General features: G+C 45.8%; 1 protein-coding gene and 1 long non-coding RNA gene across 2 annotated transcripts; one reads left to right on the top strand and one right to left on the bottom strand.

Moving 5' to 3' along the window:
* Positions 1 to 1,466: 1,466 nt before the first annotated feature.
* RTBDN (retbindin) lies at positions 1,467 to 18,746 on the bottom strand. Its single transcript, XM_083430982.1, has 6 exons — positions 18,333 to 18,746; positions 9,663 to 9,837; positions 8,064 to 8,148; positions 7,672 to 7,800; positions 6,750 to 6,858; positions 1,467 to 3,273 (listed from the first exon to the last, which is right to left on the bottom strand). The coding sequence occupies exons 2-6, from the start codon at positions 9,826 to 9,828 to the stop codon at positions 2,971 to 2,973; spliced, it is 792 nt and encodes a 263-aa protein (XP_083287108.1). The 5' UTR covers positions 9,829 to 9,837; positions 18,333 to 18,746; the 3' UTR covers positions 1,467 to 2,970.
* On the top strand, positions 18,451 to 21,003 carry LOC310673109. The gene is made up of 2 exons (XR_014508861.1): positions 18,451 to 18,589; positions 20,688 to 21,003. It is a non-coding gene; the product is annotated as an uncharacterized lncRNA (long non-coding RNA).
* Positions 21,004 to 24,101: the final 3,098 nt, after the last annotated feature.

Below are 24,101 nucleotides of genomic sequence, written 5' to 3'. Positions count from 1 at the left end.
ACATCAGGATTTTCTATTGTTTCCCTTCAGTTCAGTCCATTCCGCCCAGCGCCCCCAGTGTTCCACTTTTAGCTGCAAGTGTTTCTCGTGTGTCGGGAAGAAATGGGGGTGGGAGAATTTCCTCACCTTTAGGGCAGGACTAGATGGTTAAATAGCAATCTAGTGCACAAACGTAGTGGCTGAGAGAGTGAGGGTCCTGGAAAATCCCTGACTGAAATCTCTCTTCAGTCATTAACTTTTCAGTTGGCCTCTCAGCCAGTCCTTTATCTATATAGTGTTACCTCGGGTTGCATACGCTTCAGGTTAGACTCTGCTAACCCAAAAATAGTGCTTCAGGTTAAGACCTTTGCTTCAGGATGAGAACAGAAATTGTGCTCCGGCGGCGGGGCGGCAGCAGGAGGCCCCATTAGCTAAAGTGGTGCTTCAGGTTAAGAACAGTTTCAGGTTAAGAACAGACCTCCGGAACGAATTAAGTACTTAACCCGAGGTACCACTACTGTGGGAATTATATTTACCTGCTTTCTGCATTGATGCAAGATTACTGAGAGAATACGTGTGAGACATTTGGAATAATCAAAAGGATAATAATAAATGCAAAACTTTGCAGTTGCTGTTGCTTGACAGAGGGATGAAGCAGCCTCTGTGGAGGAGAGTCTTATTTCTTTTAGCAAATCCTTTTAACAAAGTTAGCTTTCTGTCTCTCAGCTGTGCCCCTCCTCTGGCTCTCATGCCCCTTCTCATTTCCTCATGCTGCTTTATAGTCCGCTCCAACTCCAGCCATCTCTCTCTCTCTCCCATCTTCCTGCCTAATGTAGCTTGCTCTCTTAAGAAGAGCCTCTCCACTCTAGCAAGCCAATTTCCTTTTCCTTCAAGAGCTTCCTCAAGAAATGCTTCTTTACCAATCCCTCTCTTGAACCAGCTCAGCGTTACCTTACCTGCTTTTCCACTATCCCATCCTCATCTAACAGACTCCCCACCACACCTGTCCTTTGGGCCAGGTCACTTTTGCTTCAGCACTGTTTAACGGTGTTAGATGGTTGTTTGGTAAGCAGCACTCAGTAAGGCTAATGGGTACTTTTATAATACAATCCTGAACTAAGGAAGGGTTCAAATGGAACAGTGCCTAAAGAGGTCTCTTGTTCTGGAGAAAGCAAGCTAGCGGTCCTCACTGATCACAAGTATTGTCTTGCGATTTGGCAACTAACACCCATAATACCATATACACAATACACCCATAATACCATATACACAATACTCTAAACACAAACCAAACAAGTAAATCAGGCAGCTAGAGCCATTAACAGAAAATTTCTGTCTAAGTGGGCTCTCTCCCTTTTCGTCCAAGTTCATTTTGCCATTCAGTCTGACGTGTCGAAAGCTAAGAAAGGGACTGTTCTTTGCAGAGATACCTACTGGGGTCCCCCCCCCCCCCACAGATTCTTTCCACAAATACCGACCCGCGCAAGTCGTTTTTGTTGTTTAATTTCTCCACAAGTAATAGGTTTGAACCAATACATAGTGTGCAGTTTGCAACAAACATGGACAAGGGTGAACAAGCAAGAGCATGACAAGGCAGCTGATAAAGCAGTGCATGTGTGTGACACAAGATCTGTTTTGGACAGAAGGTGGACAATATTATAAAGGAAGTTTGCACATGGTAATACAGGTCTTGATGTGGTGAAATTCAAGGAGTGCTGTATAATATAAGATATGGAGGACACTGGTAAGAACCGGCTGTTAACCAGAAGGTTGGTGGTTTGAGCCCCCCCAGGGATGGCTGAGGGCTGGATTCCTGCACTGAATTCTATGATTCTAACTCCAGGGATCTTGCTATTCTGTCCACTCACCCACTCAAGATGAGATGCCTTTTTCTTTTTTTTTTTGGTTCACAAACTACTTTTCTGCCTAGGACAAACTACCGCTACATGGCACTGACCAGTTCAGACTGGAGGCTCTGTATATTTTTTTAAATGGATGTTTTAAACTTTTCCATGATACACACATTGAATTATAACCAATCTAAGTCTAGCCACATCAGTGGCACAATCTCTTTCTCCTCCCCCTTCTGTGTTTGGTTGTATACAAATTAAAGCTAACTATGAAGCACTGGCCATTTTAATACTGCAGCAGCAGCTACTGGTTTGCAAAGATCTTCAGTTTCCTTGCTACAGAACTGTAACCAGCCTTTTAACTCTCAGATCCTACTTCCTAGGTAGTGATTTTTTCTGCTGCCTGTGTCAAGCGCAAACAGCGAAGACTATTTCATTTTGGCTCAGTTCTACAGGCAAGCATACCTAAAGCCTTATTATTAGTAGCTGGGGTTAATAGTCAGTGCAGAATGATCTCATTAACTTATTTATTCTTAGTCTATGCAACCTCTCACTCTCTCAGGCGAGAGCCTTTGAAAGACAGACATCGCTCCCTCCCCCATAGTGCTAGAGGAGACTGATTGAGGACCACTGGGGGATGGGGTGGGAATGGGTGTTTTAGTCATTGGAAGGGAAGGCAGGGTGTTGAGAGTGAAGAAACCACCATTGACTGCTCTCCAACCCTGCTGTTCTAGATGGTTGTGGGTTCAAGCCCCACACTGGGCAAAATGATTCCTGCATTGCAGGGGGTTGGACTAGATGACCCTCGTGGTCCCTTCCAACACTACAGTTCTATTATTTGATGTACAAGATGTGTGTAGGGGAAACAGCGGCCACAGGCAGGTATACCGGGGGAAGAAGGTGGTGCTCTGGTGGGGTAAACTCTGCTTCTAGGGCATGGGGAATCAGAGTGCTCGGCTAAATTGCCACACCTGCTTCCTCTGCCACAGCCACACCCAGGTTGCACAGAGCTATACAGGATGGCAAGAAGCTGGTAACATGGGACATGAAGGATTTGCATAGATCACAAGCGATCCCCCCCAAGCCTCAGAAAATCACAGGGGAGGGGGTTATTTTCCCCTGGGAGGCTGGCTGTCTCCAATCAGAACCCGCTGCCACTACCCTCCACGTCTTCCATGAAGACTGAGCGCTTCTGCATGTTTCTCCGCAGGCGACGGAGCAGGGGGTTGCCTGGGCAGGGCCCTCCAGGGCTGGCGCGGCCTCTTTCAATGCCTTCCTTGGTGGTGTCTGGCTCCTCGACGCTGTCGCTGTCTTCAAGACGCAAATAAGAGGCAGAGAGGGCTGAGTCGGAGGCGGTCAGCGTCAGGCACTCGCAAGGATCAGTGCTGGCTACGAAGGAATCATCCCAGATGGTTTCGCAGAGCTCTTTGCCATCCTTGTACATCTGAGGGGAAGAGAGAGGTGGGGAGCTGTGAATGTGAAGCGCTCTTGCTCTGCGCAGCCTCAGTGCAGAAATTAAGGCCTGAGCAACACTCCATCATCATCATCATAATAGTAATAATTTATTATTTATACCCTGCCCATCTGGCTGGGTTTCCCCAGCCGCTCTGGGCAGCTCCCAACAGAACACCAATAACAATAATAAAAAAGCAACAACATCAAACATTTAAAACTTCCCTAAACAGGGCTGCCTTCAGATGTCTTCTAAAAGTCAGATAGTTGTTTACTGTACAGTGGTACCTCGGGTTATGAACTTAATTCATTCCGGAGGTCCATTCTTAACCCGAAACCATTCTTAACCTGAGGTGCACTTTCGCTAATGGGGCTTCCCGCTGCCGCCATGCCGCTGGCACGCAATTTCTGTTCTCATCCTGGGGCAAAGTTCACAACCCAAGGTAACTACTTCCAGGTTAGCGGAGTTTGAAACCCAAAGCGTTTGTAACCTGAGGTACCACTGTATTTCCTTGACATCTGAAGGGAGGGCTTTTCACAGGGCGGGTGCCACTACCAAGAAGGCCCTCTGCCTGGTTCCCTGTAACTTGGCTTCTCGCAGTGAGGGAACCGCCATAAGGCCCTTGGAGCTGGACCTCAGTTTCCGGGCCGGACGATGGGGATGGAGACACTCCTTCAGGTATACTGGGTCGAGGCAGAGGGATGTTGAGAGACTTTCAGCAGGGGTGGCTGTGTCTTTATGAACAGAAGGGTAGAGTACCATCCAAAGAAACCAATTTGGGGTGAGGGCAGGGGAAGATCTGCTAGGAAACCAATGAAGCCTAAGGGGCCTTCATCCAGGAGGGATGCAACTTCAGTCCACATTTCTTAAACATTTTGGGTCTAGTAGACTCAATCTGAATCACGTGACTCAAATTGGTTAGTTTTTTGTTGCCTATATTTCAACCATCCCACAAAGACATTATAAAGGTGTGGTGATCTGTTGTGGAACAACCCCATTGAAAAACAGAATACTGGTTACTCAGACCTCATTGCTGGTTGTAAAGGGGGGGGGTGACAGTGGCCCCCCAAATGTAAGTCCGCCACTGGGCAAGGGGGTGAGTGGGAAGAGAAGAAGGAGCAGCACAATATGAAAGACAAATGCATTACCTTGTTTTGCTTTAGTTTTCCAAACTAATCTGTCACTCAGCAGACTCAAGATACCCAAAGTGGGTGAGAGACTGTTGTGGGAACTTCCAGCGCCCATGAACCCTGACCATTGGCCATGCTGGCTGGGGCTGGAGGAAGCCGAAGACAGACAACATTTTGGGGGGCCTGCAGCAGAGTGAGTATCTTGATGACTTGAGCTGTGTCACCAGCACAGTCCCTCCCGCATGGGGTGAGAGGGGCTTGCTTCATAGAATCCCGGCTGCTTGTTAGCTCCTGCCTCTCCCAAAAGACCAACACAATAGCTACCACATGGCAGAAAGGCAGACTAACTGGGCCTGCTGCTTGCTTATGCCATTTGATGTGGCTTGATTTCTAAACAAGAACTTCGTCAGGATATCATGCTCAGGGCCTTGCACACCATTCCCCCTATCCTTTGATGCTTTGAGATAATGGTTGATATTTTTCTGTGGGGATACCATTGTGTTCTGCGCATGATTAGTGAAATATACTCGGAGTCGAGTGTGGATTTCATGCTCTTTATTCAGCTCAGAGTAGTGAGGAATGGAGGGTCCCCCAAAATGTCTGCTTTATATACATTATTTACACAATGGATCCCATGTAATTGGCTAATTCTGGGATTCTCCTGTAGGCCAATCAGGTTGCGGATTCACTTCCACCCGGAGTTGGATTGGGTGGCTCCTACGGACCAATCAGACTGCTGCATTCTGGATCCTATTGTTCTAGGACCAATCAGACTGCTGCATTCTGAATCCTATTTTTCTAGGACCAATCAGACTGCTGCATTTTGGATCCTATTCAACTCAGTACATAACAATTAGATGCACTATTTTGCTTTCTAAAATACAGTAAAAAAACCTCAGTTTGGGGAGAGAGTGGGTCTCAAATGACAGCTCCACCAATTCAAAAGGGCAGCAGCCACCACACATTACTAGCAATCCTGTCTGTCATCTTTGTTGGGCAAACACTGCAGGGGAAGAAGGGACGAGCTGTATGGTGCTGACGTTATTACACTGTCAGTCATATACTGCCCATTTCTTCTGACAGGCATCCTGCCAAGCTGTTGCTCTCTGCCTGCCTGCCTGCCTGTCACTGGACACAAACTCTGCTAGCTGCCCGAAGGTTCAAATGACTGTCTCAGTGCAAGCCGACCAGCAGTCAGCAGGAATTAGCTTCACCTCCAGTGGAAAGGCTGAAACATGTCATGTAGAGTTAGATAATATGAGGGGTTTCAATTTCTGCCGACCTTCGGGGTAATGTAGCACCTGCCTTTTGAACTGCAGCTGGGATTTTGTGCGTGTGTGTGGTTTTTTAAAGCAAGACACAGAAGAGGCTTCATTGACCAAGATCGCCCCTTGGGTGCCCTGTACATCCAAGGAAAACCTTGGAGATGTTTCTGTTTTGTTAAACCTTGGAGATGTTGGAGCATTTACTATCGGATTGACCTTAAGACATTTGAAGTCTCTGGCCTCTTGCTAACATTGAGAGTACAAACAATTCCCTTCTCCAACAATTAGGCTTTTAGTCCTCATGATGAGAGATAAAGTTGGGTATTTGGGAAGCACTGTGCTCTCTTGATGTCTGTCACCTGGTTTTAAGAGATGGGAGGAAACCCCTTGCCTATTCAGCTAAGCTTGTGGGAAACAATTCCTCATTGTGTAACTGGCAATACAGAGGCAGCTACAAAGAAATATTAAAACCACTGATCTCTTCAGGCATTTTCTTTGTCTTTGACTTGCAGTTTCTGACAGAGAATGCTGGTGGCACAACAGTTTTAAAAAATGCCAAAGAGCATATCATTATGTCAGCATTTTTACTCATGGCTCCTACAATAGTTCTGAAAACTTCCCAGCCTAACATCAGTTCAGATTACCATTCCGCTGTGGAACAGTGGTCCTTGAAAAGATGAACCATGAGTGAGTAGTCACATAAGCTAGGTCTATTTGTTTTAAGAGAAGAATACAAACCCCAACAACTTCCACCTAAAGTTGGAGGCACATTCACTTTTAAGCTTTTCCCCCTTGAAGTGTGGGAACCTTATTCTAAAAAGGCATCACAAGTTGAAATAAAGACCTTCATTTGTTGACAAAGCCCTTTCACATAATTTATGTGATTTCAGGAATACTGAAAGACTTGGCTTGGTTTGTGCTAAAGCTGAGGCCTCCTGGGAATGGTGTAATTCCTCTTTCTCCTCCAACAATTACTTTTCCCAAACATGACTCAGTACAGGCATCTCTTCATGACTCATGTGATTTCTGGGGCTGAGGGCTGCATCCATCTGGGGGCTTTTAGTGTCCTCACCTGGCCATATGACAGGCAGTCCTGGCTGCAGTTGTTCCCCTCAGGGCCCCAATGCCAGTCAGTGAGCCAGTTGCGAGCACACGTCAGGTCTTCCTTGCAAGCGTCATACCTGAGGTGATAAGAAGGTGTGGCAATAAGGAAAGCAGTTGAACTTTAATTGTTATTATATCAGACCATTCCTTTTATTTTTGTTATATCAGACCTCCAAGGAGCTCAGGTTGGTGCACAAGGTCCACACACCATTTTGATCCTTACGACAGACAACCCTGTGAGGTAAATTAGGCTGAATAACAATCCCCAGCTCAAAGTCACTCTGTAAGTTTCATGACTACGTTTTACAGAGATATGAACCCAAGTTTCTCTATCTTTTTCAGTCCCAATGGAGGGTCAATACTCACTAAGCACTTCCTCATTTTCCCCACCTTTACCCAATTCAAGATTTTTTGCCAATAGAATTACATACATTTATTTCCACCAGTCCACTGCCTGAGGCCCAAGAAATGGAAGTATGTTTGTGTTGGGTGGAGATGCCCTTTAAAAAGCTTGTGGATTTCCCTCAATATCCAGGTTAGCTCCTGCACTTGACTCAGCTTCCCCACATCCAGCTGATTTATTCCAAAATTGATCTGGGTGTGCCAAAAGCGAGATGCAGGTGTCATAGATACAGTGTCCCCGAGCTTGTTGAATTTCTTTGGGGAAATGACTTATAAAGGGCCTTTTAAGTGCAAAACAACAACAACCCGGTATGCCTTTCACTGCTTGTCTGTCTTAAAATGGCAGGGCATTTCATTTAAACAGGACCCTAGCAATGTGATGACATTCTCCTCTTCTGCTATCTCCAGGAGACAATGCTCTTTCCCTGTTTCTTCATCTCCTACAGGGTCCCCTCCCTTCCCAGTCAGGACAAGGAGACTTCACTCACCATTGGTCACAGAAACTCTGGCAGAGGGGCACAGCCAGCACAGCTGTGGGGCGCTGAGGATGAGGCCACTGGGCAGCGATGGGGGAGCAACGGTAAAAACATTCCAGCTGCTGTAGATAGCCCTCACATCTGCATAGGAGAAAGAAGCACTAGGGCATAAAGATGGCAGAGCAGGCCTAAAATGGCAACCAAAGGGCTACCCACGGGGGCGGGATTAATAAAAAAATGTGAAGAAAGCTCGTGCCAAGGAGCAGATCTTCCCCATCCCAGTTGTCTGGTAACTTCCAAGACTAGTTTTAGAAGGAACTCCCACCTATTGGTAGGCCCAGCTTGTAGGAAATGAAACACACACACACACAACTGGAGTAGGCGTGGCTGCCTCTCTCTCTGACCTGCTGCTAAGGCTCCCACAGCGGTTCCAGTAGATGTCATTGGCTTTGGAAAGGTCCTGGGTAACCTCCGGTGAGCAACAGGCATCTGTGGGGAAATAATCCTTCTGTCAGCAGCCCCTTTCCTTTGTGCCGAGATGAACCAGTTGTTATTCCGGCAAACCTGCATGTTACAGTCTGATTGCAACAGCTGCAGGTATTGCCAACAAGCTGAATGTATGCAAATTGCCACCAGTTACCATGTGACGAGCCAATTCATAGATAAATTCCCTAGCAGGTATTCTGGACATGATAAGAACCCTATACTCCTATACCCATGTCCCATTCCCCACCCGCTCCGTCTCTGTGCCCTCTGTGTACAACCCTCCAAAGTTTCCCCCAGGCACCAGGGGTTGCCTCTGCTGAGTTCCTTTGCACCCTGTGCATAGCAGTGCATGCTACTCACACACATTAAATTTTGATCAGCCAGGGCTATGAGATCATTGCAGCCTCAAAATGAAATACAGTACATATTATTCTCACTAGCCTTCCTCTTTTCTTGAAAAACAACCGAGGCTGAAAGTGTACAAGAAAGATCTGTTAACTTTAAAAAAGTGAATCTTTTGATCTGTTTGGAGCATTGCCCTCCTGAGATACGGTCCTGAACCAAGAGAAAGTCCAGCTCCTGGACTCTGAAGTGAAAGATTTGAGGAACATGAAGTTGAAGGGCCATCATATGGCTCTTTTGTTCAGCAGAGTCATGTGTAAGTTCTGCCTGGTAGCAGTATTCCCAAGATTTTTGAGGTAAAAAATTGATGGTCCATATCAAATGTGTTTGCATAGACATTTTTGTTATATAGTAAAATAATCATACAACATTGATTTCCTTGAACATAGTTAGCTGGGGGCTGCTATTTCAGCTTTCTTCATGTATTTTTGTGATTGATTGACAGCACTGTATTATGCAAAATATGACCTTATTAGTACAAGACAAAATATCAAGCTGGTAAATTCCTATACTAAATTAAAGCAAGACCACCCTTTATAGGACAATATAAAGGTTAACTTAATTTCTCTTGTCTGAGATTGTGTGTTTTTTAAAAGAAAAATAAAACAATCCCATGTGGAATAAAATGCCACTGAATCAATGGGTCAAACTTTCCCATTACATGTTTTGCTGCAGCTATTAGTATAGGGCTAGGGGCAAGGCTAACTAGACCGCTCATTCACTATTAGAGGAAGTGATGACACTGTGTCAGGTGTGGGGAAGCCCAGGCCCTCTAGATGCTGCTGGACTTCATCTCCCACCTTCCCTGACCATTGGCCATACTGGCAGAGGCTGATGGAAGCTGGAGTCCAATAACATCTGGAGGCCTACAGGTTAGCGCCCAGAATATAGGGCAGAGATAAGTATTACCAGCTTTTAGACAACACTTCTATGCCAACTCTTGTTCAAGGTACAGGTCTACTTTGCATCTGATCATCTCATTTATTTCATCAACCACCATAAGGAGGTTTGCTCATCTCTCCTCAAACCTGTGGGGAAATGCTGAGAGGAACCTTGGCTTCAGAGCCTTGTAGCTTCTCCCTCCTGCTGCCTTCATGCCCTTAACCAATACTCACTTTCTGCATAGATCTGGCAAATGCCAAGCTGTCCTTCTGGGCTTGGGCTGGCTTTGTGTTTTCCTCCAGGCAAGCAGCGAACCTCCATGCCTGTAGCACTGGTCCATGACACGAACAGTGCCCAAGCTATACCCATTATCCAGACAGTGCCACCACCGCTGCTCATTTTGACTACCTGAAAAAAGAGGAAGGGAAAGGATTACTAAATCAGTTTGGATTGCATAGCTTCACTGCCGCCTTGAAGCATGCCAGTTAGATTACACAAAATGGACTCCCACCTAGTCCTAGCTCCCCTCTCCCCAGTGTGTTCCTATGCACAGCATGCTTTCATCTCTGTTCCATTCCAACAACGTCCTTATTTTCCCCCCGTCTGCTTTGATAATCCACTGTAGAGTTGGACCCTTCCCTTTGTTCATTGTTTGACTCCAGAGTGAGGGAAAAATGTCCAGCAACTGCTCTTATCTCCCCATCACCACAGGTAATTCAAGGCAAGCCAGCTGCAGGCAACTCTTCCAGCACCTCAGTTTAGGGTCAACTCTAGCCTGAGAAACACAAGCAGCTCCTACGCTCTCTGATTAAACTTAGGGCTTCATTCATGAAACCAGTGCTATTTTTCTAGAAAAAAGAGGTGCGGGAACTCACCATGAACGCCTCCTTTGTTCTCTTATAATGCAATGGTGCCCACCTGAGAGGTGCTGGAACTGAGTTCCGGCGAGTTCCGGCTGAAACCTCTCCCCTCCACATGAAACAGGAATTGATTGATCCATATCAATCATGTAACAATTTGCAAATCTGTATACCAATCTTCCTATTTATAACCAAGAGGAGTACTGGGGGTGGGGGAGTTAGAATGCACCTGCAGACAGGTAAGATTTGTATTACAAGGGTGTCAAAAGTTCTCAGCCAGCCTTTCTCAGTGGCTCAGTCCGCAGTAATGAGTAGATGACAAATCTCCATACTTAACTGCTGCACACCAAGCCAGTATTTAAGAACCAAGCCTCACAGGAATGTCATGTGTTTAAACAAGCTTAAACTGGCCACTTTGAGGGTATGTTCACATTACCACTGACTCCTGCCCCTAGTTTCCCGAAGCTGTTTTCACATGACGATAGCCACAATCCATATCGATCCTGTAGTTGCTTCACAAACACTGCCGTTTGATACGTTTTCCTCAAACAAACTTTAATCCAAGTAGGAAATGGTAAACGGTAATGAGAATATACCCTAACAGCCATCACAAATGTGCAGTTGAATTTCACGAATTGGAGTTTCCTGGGGGGTTGCAGGGGCAGGGAAACCAACAAGGCCATGTGTGTTGGGTTAAGACATCTCCATCCCCTTTTGGAGGTGAGCAGAACTGTGTAAACGCAGCTGGGAAATTCAGTAGGGGGGGTGACCTTGCTGCATTTTAAGCTGCTAATGTGAATATACTGTTAGTTTGGAGAAAAAGCAGCCTTGGGGCCCTGATCCAGGATATCATTCCAATCAGGATAAGGTCCCTCTGTGTGTGTGTGTGTGTGTGTGTGTGTGTGCACGCACATGCACAGAAAACCAAGCCCTCTTGACTCATTTTCAGCAGAAAAGCGCCAGGAGGCCCCAATCTGGATCAGAGAGCACATTCCAGATCAGGACTCCACAGTTGCTTTTTTCTTCAGAATGAGAGTGGGCAACCCTAGCTTTTCACACGACATCTCTTGCACTTTGGCTATTCCACCTCCTCCAGAATGCACTGGACCTTTCCATTCCCATGAAGGATTCTGTGCAGCTCAGAAGCTTGAATGCTCCTACACCAGCAAGAACAAAAAGGTCATTAGCAGCTCAGGAGAGAGAGAGAAGGTTGGAAAGAACTAGGGTAACTCAATAAGCTTGGCACTGATTGTGAGCATCAGTGAGGCCTGGCTACCCTACATCACCACTGTGGAACCAGCCTGGCTGGCTGCCTGGAACTGGTACAGTAATCTAGACAAAGGGTAGGTGGGTAGATAAGTGAATGGAAGCTTATAGAAGCTAGGTCAGATTGCTTTATAGGCTAGTCCAGCCTTACCCCATCTGGTGTCCTCCAGTTGACGTTGGACGACAATCCCCATCATGTCTGTCCATTGACCATGCTGGCTGGGGATTATGGGAGTTGGAATCCAAAAAAAATCTGGAGGTTACCTGGTTGGGGGAAGGCTGTACTACAGACTAAGAAAAAGTGAAGGGATTGAAAGGAAGATGCTTGATGCTTTAATGGTTGGTAGAATGAGCACATCAGTCCTGGCTTCTAGCTCCCTGCATAGTCTGGGTGGGTGGGTGGGTGTGTATTTAGTAAACTGGTCAGAGTTGCTGGGGCAACCCAGCCAAATAAAAAGTTGTTGTTGTTATTGTCCTTCAGATTTGGCTTCAAAAACAAACCTTCCAGACCCCTCCCTCAAATCTCTCTCGTGCTTCCTACAGTCCCAGCATTGCAGCCACTGGGGGGGGGGGTTTAATACCCTCTAAACAATAAGAATGGAGGACCTTATTTTTTATTGTAAATTGTGGGTGCAAAGAATCCTGGCAGTGCAAGGGAAGATATTGGATTTCTATTAGAGAAGGAAATGCTGGAGAGTGAAATATGTTCGATCCAGGCACACGGCTGCCTTCACTGCTGTGCCTTTGAGCAAAATGTACCAGAGGGCAAAATCTCACCATAGAAAGTACTTTCAGGGCAAGGTGACACCCCTCCTTTTCCTATGCTGTGTCTAATTTCAGTGATGCAGCCTCATTTGCAACAATATGAAGCAAGATGCAGGACTAAATCATCTGGTCCCTAGAGGAGGGAGTCACCTTGGGTCCTTGGAGGCAGGTAGCCAAGTGAAATTTGACAGCAGGCCTTCCTCTCAAAATCAATTTGGAAGCTATGCTCCTTAATGCCTCTAGTCTGGACCAGGTAAAGTTTTCCCTCATGCATGTTGCAGGTTTCTGAGGGGTGGGGAAATCATATTTATATAGAAGGGTAAAGAGAAATGGCCCAGTCATTATGTAACATGGTCTCTAGGACTAAATTCACTTTATTCTCTCAGGCTTGTAAGCCGAATCCAATATCAAACCTAGTTATCACCCAAGATTCTTCAAACTCATATGATTTTGCTTTGCTCTGCAGTTTTACTTAACCTTTTTGTTTTTAAAATGTTTATATTTATTTATTTAGTTAGCTAGTTAGTTTCAAAAACTCACAGTAATGCAAAACAGATAATATTAATAAGTAAACAAAATGAAGACAGAACCCCACTCCCCAGGTAAGTGTCTTTTTTGTATCTTCTTCTGCACAAAACTGTCAGGTGAATCAATGTTCCCGTTTTATGTTATCCTAGCAGGGCTGTCCAAATAGCTGGAGGCGGCAGGCTGTATTCTCTTCTCCTTGCTTGCAGATCAGATAAACCATTGCCCCAGTTCACACAGTCAACATTTCCCCCAACAGAGTGGCTCCACCAGTGTAGGAAGAAGTCTCACCTGTGTCCAAATGTGGGGAGCACGTGTGCAATTTTTCCATTTTCTTTTTTATGGGGGAGAATTCCTGACATGCAAAGGTCATATTCCCAGAAAAACTAGTCAAAACAATGTTGTATTAAACTCTGCACAGATTCCTTCAAGCCCCTAAGGCAGGGATGGGGCACCCATTGCCCTCTGGATAATGTTGGACTACAACTCCCATCATCTCTGACTGTTGGCCACGCTGGCTAGAGCTGATAGGAATTAAGAGTCCAACATTATCTAGGGGGTAACACATACCCCGTCCCTGCCCTAGAAACCCCCACAAAGTGCCAATCAAGCAGAATTTTAAATCTGGTTCATCTGGAAAGGTTCAGCTGTACTTCTAATAAGAAAACATTTCACTCAGATTTCAGCCGGAACTCATTGGGACCGGGTTAATGTTATTTTGCAGTGGCAAAATAAAAGAAGCTACATATACTCCTTAGTGCTACACTACAAAGGCTCTTTAGTGTTAATGAAGCATTTCGGATCAGCTGGAAGCAGATCCACCTCAGGGTTCCACACAGCACTCATAAGCAAGCGCCATATCACCCCTCATCCTGCAAAGCCCATTCCCATAACAAAGGCAAAAGTGGGCAGCGTGTTACTGCACCAACCATTGGAAAAATCAAGCAAAAATTGAACAAGAAAGTGTGAACATTTCCTCGATAATATGTTTTAAGTTTTATTAGTGGACTGGCACTTTAGCACAAAAAGACGCTTTTAAAAAAATGAAGAAAAAGTCAATTGCAAGCTGTGGAAAAGGAATGGGAGGAAGAAATTGTATTGCAAAATATGAAACGGTGGCAGATTAATATCTTTGTTTAAGCAAAAAACACCACTGATAAGGCTGTTTGGCAGGGATGGGAGAGGAGTGAGAGAGGAGGGCAAATCGCATTATCTGTTTTCTTTCCCAAGCCGATAACTGTGGAATGTTAACTTTTGCAAAAGTGCTCTGTGGGGGCAAGACTAGTAATGGTGGTGGTTCTGCTGGGTATGCAAGGCAAGCAACATAGGAAGGTTTCACCAGCTGTCTCATCACTGACTGCTGCTTCCACAAGGTTCACCCATAATATCTTACACCGTAATATCTTGCAAGTTCACATTGGAAAGTCGGGAGCTGAAATTGCATTGGAATTTGTTAGGAGTGGGGTGCACCGGGGGCGCCTGCGCAATAACACAAAGAAGATGGGAGAAATCCTGGAACACAACAGTCTGGCAGCAATGTCATCTGGATTCTGGGTGATAACTATGAAAATAGGTAAAAGTAAAGGTACCCCTGCCCGTACGGGCCAGTCTTGACAGACTCTAGGGTTGTGCGCCCATCTCACTCAAGAGGCCGGGGGCCAGCGCTGTCCGGAGACACTTCCGGGTCACGTGGCCAGTGTGACAAAGCCGCATCTGGCGAGCCAGTGCAGCACACGGAAACACCGTTTACCTTCCCGCCAGTAAGTGGTCCCTATTTATCTACTTGCACCCAGAGGTGCTTTTGAACTGCTAGGTTGGCAGGCGCTGGGACCGAGCAACGGGAGCGCACCCCGCCGCGGGGATTCGAACCGCCGACCTTTCGATCGGCAAGCCCTAGGCGCTGAGGCTTTTACCCACAGCGCCACCCGCGCCCCAACTATGAAAATAAGTGATGTCAATTTCAGAGAAAATGCATTAGTATGGAACCATCTCAGATGAACCTGGTAGCTTCAAAGAGAGCTTTGCTCATTTCTTGCAGATTGTATTTATAGTGTCCATTCATCTCCCTGCTCAGAGCCTGCCCGATGAGCCTCGCTCCGTAAAATATAAATTAACAACACCTATAATGTGCAATATTTAATTTTGTTTAGCAGGTCATCGATCTGAAGGTAGTTATTTCAGGTCTATGTCAACATTGTGTCCATTGGCCCAAAGCCTCTGCCTTTCTCAAGCTCCGTTCTAGAAACCCCAGCCCAATTTTCGTTAGACTCCTGAACACTTAGTGAATTCTTCAGCATAAAGGTCTCATCCGGTGTTAATTGACTGACATTGAATGGTGACTTTCAGATGGCCTCACTCTGTTTTATCCTTGTGATTCTCTGGCTAGCTGCCTGGAAAATACTGGTGGCCTCAATCCTAGCAGATTAGGGACAGGCCCCAAAGAAAGTGGCTTCCTGTCCTTCCCTCCCTGCCGTAATTAGTTCTAGTCTGTAGAGCAGAAGAATGCAACTGCTATGTATAAAATCACCTAGCACACATCTCAAGAATAATAGCATGAGACTCTTAGTTGGTGGTGCTGATAATGCCAGAGTTGCAGGTTCGATCCCCATATGGGACAGTTGCATATTCCTGCATTGCAGAAGGTTGGTCTAGACAGGGCCGGATTTATGTTTGATGAGGCCCTAAGCTACTGAAGGTAATGGAGCGCTTTATATGCCCAACTGTCCTTTGTCAACAACAAATTGTTGCTGGTTTTTGTGTTGAATATATGCTATATGGAAATTTATGGACCTAAAGCCATTTGCACATAACAAAATATGTATTTTATCAAAGTAATTGTTGAATTTATCTTATATTTTGGAAATGTACATCCAGTTTTTTTGTTTACATTTTTTGGGGGCCCCCAAGAGAGTGGGGCCGTAAACTATAGCTTGTTTAGCTTATACGTAAATCCAGCACTGGGTCTAGATGATCCTCAGGGTCTCTTCCAACTCTACAATCCTATGAGTCTAAAATTCTTCTCTTTATGGAGTGTACTGGGAACAAATTACCACTAGCCTTTTACAAAACCAAACAAAATTAACTGGACCTCAGTGAGTTCTATCCACAGCTTTGGAAAGGAGAAGACAGGGCTCATCTTCAGCTGAGACTCAACTCCAGAACCCACTTTTAGTATCAGAATACAGCCCTGGCTTTCCTGCATATTGGGTAACCATAATAATTCCATAAATATTTAGGATTATGGAGCAGGCTTTCAGACTTGACTCTCAATTGCCTTCATCCCAGCATAAAACCCAGTATTTTTTTTTAAGGGTATGATGTTTTATTCTCACTCAAGGCAGCCTCACATGTGTATACTCAGTCACAAAAATGTGACTGCAGTACATACCCTTTCAAATTGTATGTATCAATGCATCAGGAAACCACAGCTCTATTCCTATCTATGTACTGGTAAATATTTGTGTGTGGTACATAGAAAATAACTCAAAGGGACATACTTCTGTGTAGACAAATAATGGCTTGCCCTGTGAGTGAACCAACTGTTTGTAAGAATATGTGTATATGCAGAATGAATTAAGAACTCAATGCTACTTGAAAAAGCTTGCACACTACTGACATGATCAGAAGTTGATCCAATAAAATGAAACTGTGCTGGTTCTAACAGAAAGCAAGATGTCCCACAAAGAAAATTCCACAATCCATATTAGGGCAATGCCTTTATTAGGTCAACCAAGGTATGGCAGAATAGTATGCAAACTCTTGAATTCTCCAGAACTCCTAATCAGGCTTGATGATAAATACAGAAGGGAGTGAAAAATGACTGGTGGAGAAGAAGCCATGGATTTGCATCTAGCTTAAGACACTTCACCCACAGCCATTTCTTCTCCCTCTCCCTCTTCCCCTCATCTGCTTTGCTTACCATCTTCTAGCCTGATGACTGGTGGAGAAGAAGCCATGGATTTGCATCTAGCTTAAGACACTTCACCCACAGCCATTTCTTCTCCCTCTCCCTCTTCCCCTCATTTGCTTTGCTTACCATCTTCTAGCCTGATGACTGGTGGAGAAGAAGCCATGGATTTGCATCTAGCTTAAGACACTTCACCCACAGCCATTTCTTCTCCCTCTTCCCCTCATTTGCTTTGCTTACCATCTTCTAGCCTGATGAGAAATTCTGCAGAACTTGAAAGTTTGCACACTATTTTCTGGCATTTTGGTTGGCCAAATAAAGGTACTGCCCAAATATGGATTGCAGAATTCTCCTTCTTACTCTTATTCTTTGCAACTAAAAACAGGGAGACACCTGTCCGTCTGTATCTTGTGATTATGCTGTTCAATGAAATGGTTCAAATAATGAGCACATTCCAAGAGTCTGTCTTCAGGTGGCTAGGTATCGGAGTGACAGCAGGCCCCCAGTGTGTTGAAGGAGGGGCCAGGTCACCAAAGAGTTACGTAATTTTTAGGTATGCCCCAACCCCTCCAGAACCGCTCTTCTCAATTCACATAATTGCAGAAGCATCCTCTTTTATCCAACCCTAGTGTATTTCCACAAAAGGAATAGAGGAGAGTTTTGAGGGGTAAAGCTAATACAAAGCTAGGCTTAAAAAGGTGCAGACCTCAATTTACAATAGGATGGGTTTTTGGGTTTTTTTTTAATCAATTAATTGGTTGATCAAGAGGTGTATACTCAGTTAAGCTAATCAATTCACTAAAAGCTGCAGATACAATTAATAGTTGGATCCTACTTTAGTAGTACTCTATATGCCAAATGATGGAACTACTGCACAACAGCATTCACACGTTACAAATACTAGCGAATCTCTTTCTCTGTGTGTTTTCCTATTGAAGGACTATTACACCCATGAGCACCCCTCCTAACCTTGGCTACAATGACCATAAAGGAAAACCGTGGACTCTGCGACGGCGATCTTTTCCCCAGTCCCGCTACCCAAAATGCGAACAAGTTGAACCGGAGCTCGGCAGAGTTAAAAACAAGACGCCTGGTACGCAACGACGAAAAACAAAAACAAGAGCTTCTCGTTTTCTGTTCCCTGAAATCTCTCACGTCTCCTGAGGCTAAGAGGAAATATCCCGTCCTTCTACTCCGGAATAATGACCGCGGAAGATGATGCACCCGTTTCCATCCTCACAACCCCCAAACACCAATTAACCCTCTCCCCTCCCCCGTGTTGCAATCACAAAAGGCGCGGGAGTGAAATCAATTTAATTCACCCGGATTGCAAGGGGAGTATAAGGCTGAAGCGCGTCGGGAGGTTCCTTACTCCGAGATAGAAGTGATTCTTTATTGCCCCGAGGGTGTCCCGAGGCGCCCACCCACCATCGCCTTGTTTTGTCTGCAAGAAGACGCGTGGCCGGGGCCACTGCCTCTGACCCGCTTTTCACCCCGCGTCTCCGAGCATCCCGCCTGCAGACAGGCTACAGCCGCAGCAACATTGCTGTGCACGGCTGGGGCTTGGGGAAGACGCCTACCTGCAAGCGGCGAGGCTGCAGTCGGCAGAGGCGTTGCAGGACGAGGGCTGTCCGGATCGGCTAGTCTGGCGGCTTCAGGCAAGCGTGCCCCGATCCCGGATCGGGAGGACTCTGGAGCGAGCTGGCGGCGCAGTGGCTGTCTCCACCACGCGCTGCTCCGGAGAAATGGAGCTGACGAGTCGCTGCCTCCTCTTGCCGCTGCTGCAGCAAATAACGCGGGTCCTCTCGCTCGCTCTCTTCCCCCACCCCTCCCCAAGGTGCGCAGGACGCCAGCCAGCCAGCCAGCCCTCGGGTCTGCTGGGGGGGAAAGAGCGGGACCGCCCAGAGGGAGATGCGGGAGGAGAGCGGGGCCAGCCGGGCAAGAGGGTCGCCTGCTCTCCTGGCCACTGCTGCAGAGGCTTAGGTCGCATTTGCAGCGCATCAGAGGAAGGTGCAAGGCGCTGTACGGGGAAAGCAACCGGCCGTCTAGCCACACGGCAGGGCAAACTGATGGTGACTTTCCCCGTGGAATGTTTAGAAGACCCACAGTTCGTGCCTTCTCCCCAACACGCTCACAAACAGGCCAGGGAAGAGATAACCGGTCCTTGTGATTTGCTTCCAGCTTCCGCTCAAGAGCGGTATACTATTCCTGAATACAGAGGCTCAGTTTAGAGACTGAGAGTTGCGCTCCATAATTTTGTTTAATCCTGTTTTGTTTTGTTTTTTAATTCATGGTGGTCATACATGTCCTGGAAATGCGTTCCACATGAGTGCGGATTATGTAGTGTGGAAGTATTTCAGGTTCCCATTCATCTGTATTTACTGCCATTCAGTTCCACTGGATTACTGGAGAGAGAGGACGGAAGGAAGGGCTTTGCTACTCTACAAGACACTCCTCTCCACAGTGGACGGAGTTTTTCTCAGCTTTGGGACATAAATTCAGTTGTTATTGGAAAGTGAGAAATGCATGAAAGTGGGTCAAAGTAAACCCACTTGCTCAGTCAGCAGTATATTTATTGAAAATAATAAGCTTTCACTATGTGATTGATTTCTAAAAGGAGCGACACACAGCTCAAGCCTACAAAGAAATCCTGCCCTGCCCTAAGGCTAGGAAGCTACCTTTCCGAGTCACAAATGTGTGTGTCCTAGTTGTGGTTACTCAGCAGGGACGTGGGTGGTGCTGTGGTCTAAACCACTGAGTCTCTTGGGCTTGCTGGTCGGAAGATCGGCAGTTCAAATCAGCCTGAGCTCCCATTGCTCTGTCCAAGCTTCTGCGAACCTAGCAGTTCAAAAGCATACCAGTGCAAGTAGAAAAATAGGTACTGCTGTGGCAGGAAGGTAAACGCCGTTTCCGTGCGCTCTGGCTTCCATCACAGTGTTCCGTTGTGCCAGAAATGGTTTAGTCATGCTGGCCACATGACCTGGAAAGCTGTTTGTGGACAAACGCCAGCTCCCTCGGCCTGAAAGCGAGATGATTGTCCACACACGATCATACACTTGCCCCAAAATTTTTGTGACCCCTGCTTTCAAAACACAACTTGCCCAGAATGCCTGTCCAATTTTGTTGCCACATTTTGCACTAAAATAAGCTGAACTATGGTAGATTCAGGACAGACCCAAAAAAAGTATCTCTTTGCACGGTATGTAGCTTAACTATGGAATTCACTTCTACGAGATTTGAGGATGGCAATAAACTTGGTCAGATTTAAAAGAGGATTAGAGAAATTTGTGGAGGATGGGGCTATCAATGACTACAAGCCATTATGGCTGTTTTCTACCCCCAGTACTGGAATAAATTATGCTTCTGAATATCAGTTGCTGGGGATTACAAGCAGGAGAGGGCTATTGCTCTCATATCATAAAGAACCAGAGGAAGCTGCCTTATATATTAAGTTAGACTCTTGACCCATCTAGCTCAGTATTGTCTACACCAGGGGTCAGCAACCTTTTTCAGCTGTGGGCTGGCCCACCGTCCCTCAGACCATGTGGTGGGATGGACTATATTTTGGGGGGGGGGGGGAGAACGAATTCCTATGCCCCACAAATAACCCAGAGATGCATTTCAAATAAAAGCACACATTCTACTCATGTAAAAACACACTGATTCCTGGACCGTCCGCGGGCCGGATTGAGAAGGCGATTGGGCTGCATCTGGCCCCCAGGCCTTAGGTTGCCTACCCCTGGTCTACACTGACCAGTAACAGATCTCTGGGGTTTCAGGCAAGAGTCTCTCTCAGTCCTATCTGAAGGTGCCAAAGACTGAACCTGGGGCTCTCTGTAGAAAGCACAGTGCTGGACTACATGAAGCATTAACCTGATCCAGCAGGGCTCTTATATTCAAATTCTCAGGATGTGTCTATCTTCTGTGAACTCTAGGGTGGTGATTCTGAGCTGCGTAAGGACTCACGGATCCTTGGAATTTTGGATGAGTTGTGTTTTGGAGCTGCTGGCAGTGGGAGCTGAAGTCTGGCAGAAGAAACTAGGAGTAACGAAACACGACATAATGTTTTTTTAAAAAGACAGAAGGCAATGAGCAGTGAAAGTCCCACCTCCAGCAAGGCTTATTGTGTGGTGTTGGACACCGATATTTGCTTTGTTTCATTTATCCTTCTATAAAATGTTAGCAACGGTGGTCTGCCTCACAGAGTTGATGTGAAACACAATAAAGATGGAAAATAATTTTTAAACTCTACTATACAGTTTGGAAAGTTGTTTGTGCACATTTGGACCCCTCTTAAGATATTGTAACCACATTTTGCATGACAGTTCCTGAGGTCAAAGGGATGTGGGTGGCGCTGTGGTCTAAACCACAGAGCCTAGGGCTTGCCAATCAGAAAGTAGGTGGTTCGAATCCCCGCGTTGCTCAGTCCCTGCTTCTGCCAACCTAGCAGTTTGGAAGCACGTCAAAGTGCAAGTAGATAAATAGGTACTGCTCCAACGGGAAGGTAAACAGTGTTTCCGTGCACTGCTCTGGTTCACCAGAAGCGGCTTAGTCATGTAAGGCCAGTAAAGTGAGATGAGTGCTGCAATCCCAGAGTTGTCCACGCCTGACCTAATGATCAGGGGTCCCTTTACCTTTACTATATAGCTTGGAAAGTTGTTTGTGCACATTTGGACCCCCTCTTAAAATATTGTAACCACATTTTGCATGACAGTTCCTGAGGTCAAAGAGCAGGTTCTCATCTATTTTTGAATAAAATTGGATGCCATTTTTGAATCAAGATGCCAGACTGAACCTTTCAAAACCGCACTAATTTTAACTGCTGTTTTCAAAACTGCACTGATTTCTGAGTTTCCTTAGAATTCCTGAGCAGTACTGTACTGCATACGAGGCTGCTACTGTAATATAAATAGTAAGGATATTTTTAAACTATCAAATTCTATTGATTGGCCACACTGGAGGCCTGGTTCTGTTCTATTCTGAGGCTCCTAATGGAGTGACCATCCTTAAATTTGCTTCCTCTCTTTGCAATCTATTATGGAGTGAAGCCATCCCTGCTCTCTCTCGCTCCATCTTTAGAGGAGGTCCACTGTACTGCTTCCTCCTTGGTGCCAGAGAGGTGATGGCAACTGACTGCTTCTGATTTGCAAAGAGTGTTTGTTCCTGGGGCCAAGGAATCAACAATGATAAAACAACAATAACAACAACATCCCTCAAACAAAAGACATAAAGATGCAAACAGACCCTTCCCTCCTCTACTCCGCGTGCAAAACCTGCCTTAAGCCAAACCAAGCAGTCTTCTAAAAATAACCATTGCACAAAGCGCAGTAGTTTCTTATTGCATTGTTGAACTGTGCAGATAAAAACAGCAAGGACTGCATGTCTTTAGAAAATGCAGAAGCGATGAACAGGAAGCAAGGACCATGTTCTATTTTCATCCTTTCAGTCCTTCAGAGGCAAGAAAAGGGAGGCGGTTATAATGTGCAACTGAAGAAGGTTGGATTGGTGGGAACTTGAGCGAGTCTTAGTGCCTGTACTTTCTGGACGCATGCCCTAATTCAATCATGATGGAAGGTATTATTTTGGAGAGAGTTTGGAAAAAAGGGTTTGAAACCAGCCTGATTTGTTTGTCACTTCTTCAGATTCTTAAGTCAGCTAGTTTATGACATCCTTGCATTTCAGCTTCTATAGTATTACTATTACTTTTTTCCTTTCCTTTCCTTTTTGGTAAAGTCTATTTAGTGTTCTCTCTGACTTTATTCCATTAATAATAATAATAATAAAAATTATTTATATCCCGCCCTCCCCAGCTGAAGCCGGGCTCAGAGCGGCTAACAACAGTAAAATGATAAAACATTCTAAAATCATTTCATTATAAAATTAATTCCAATCAGATTAATGGCAACCATTGGGCTCAAGCATCCAAGGTCATTGGGTTTATGTACATGCAAAGAGCCTTTCTGGACAATTAATCTACACTGAAATGAGTGTGCAGTTGTGTTGCCCATTTTGTGTGTGGATACCAAATGTTTTCCCGCTGCCTTCCATAAGCACAGGCTGGCTTGAGTGTTGCTTAGAAGGTACAAACAGGTGACAGAATCTAGGTTGGTGTCAATGTGCCAAGAGGGTGAGAGGCCACTATTGGGGCCAGGGAGTTCGCAGAGCACTAGAATTAGCTTGGAATAAAGGATTTGCTCCATAATCCAGCCAATGGCATGATGGGCCTGTTATGTACCTCTTAAGTACATAATTAGTGAAGACGCATGCGAGACTCCTTCATGTAGGGAGCTGCTCAGTGATACTTTGTAGGCAGGACATGCAGTGGTGCCATGTAGATTTTGCAGGTTTAGCTAGAAATTTTGCATAAACCACTAGAGACTTGTGCTTAGTATTCTGTGCCTACCAGGTAGCTTAGAAGAAAGTTCCTTCCTTATCTTTTGACCAGATTGGAGGAGGGCACAGAAGGGGCAAAGTATACTTCTATGTGGGTGAGGTGTGTCCCACGTATTAAGCTCCCTGAAAGAAAAATAACAATCTATTTTAATGACAGGAATCCAGCATTGGGGAGATGCAGGTAGGGGGAAGCTCCTGGTTTGGGTGTTTGTGCCACCTATGCCTTTTGACAAGCTGTACTGTAGGGCAATGTTCTCCCTCTCCCTCCTCCAAAGATGAAACATTATTTATCTTCCTTGCTATTTGACATGTTAATGTTTTGCATGCTACTTGATAGCCCGAGAAAGCAGCTTTTCTATATTTGGGATATCAGAGCAGAAAGTGTCTGATTCAGACTCTCCCCTGTCACATTGATTATTTTGTTTACAATGCTTTAAATAGCTAAACAGGCTGGGGAAGAGACAAGCTTGTTAGCTAAACTGCAGTCCTGGCTAATCCTCACGATGTCAGTTATGCTGGCCTCTTTTTCACCTACCTTCCTTTCATAGGAGCCAACTCCTAGGGGCTCGGGTCCCTTGGGCCCCCGAATAAAATATTGGAGGGGGCTGCCCCCCCAAAGTCTATGGGCATTGCCACTCAAATAATGCGTGTGCATTGATTAGGTGGGGTGGGGAATGCTTCCCCCCCTAATATTTTATTCAAGTTGGCACCCCTGCATTCCCTTATGTGTGAGAAGCACCTGGAAAAAATGGAGCCCCTGAATCCCCCCACCTTCCGCAAAAACCCACAGGAGCTGCGCGCGATTCCTGTGGGCTTTTCGACCAGGAGGGAGAAGGGACTGAAACGGCCAGTCAGTCCCTTCTCCCTCCTTGGGGAAAAGCCCCCAAGAGCGGTGCGCTCTTTAAAGCCTGCGCGGCTCCTACGGGCTTTTCTACGAGGTGAGGGAATTCCCCCAC

Source organism: Podarcis tiliguerta (genome assembly GCF_965153285.1).
Source record: "Podarcis tiliguerta genome assembly, chromosome: 2".
In the NCBI taxonomy this organism is placed as follows: Eukaryota; Metazoa; Chordata; class Lepidosauria; order Squamata; family Lacertidae; genus Podarcis; species Podarcis tiliguerta.
The sequence above is the reverse complement of the archived record's forward strand: the minus strand, read 5'-3'. Positions and strand labels throughout refer to the sequence as shown.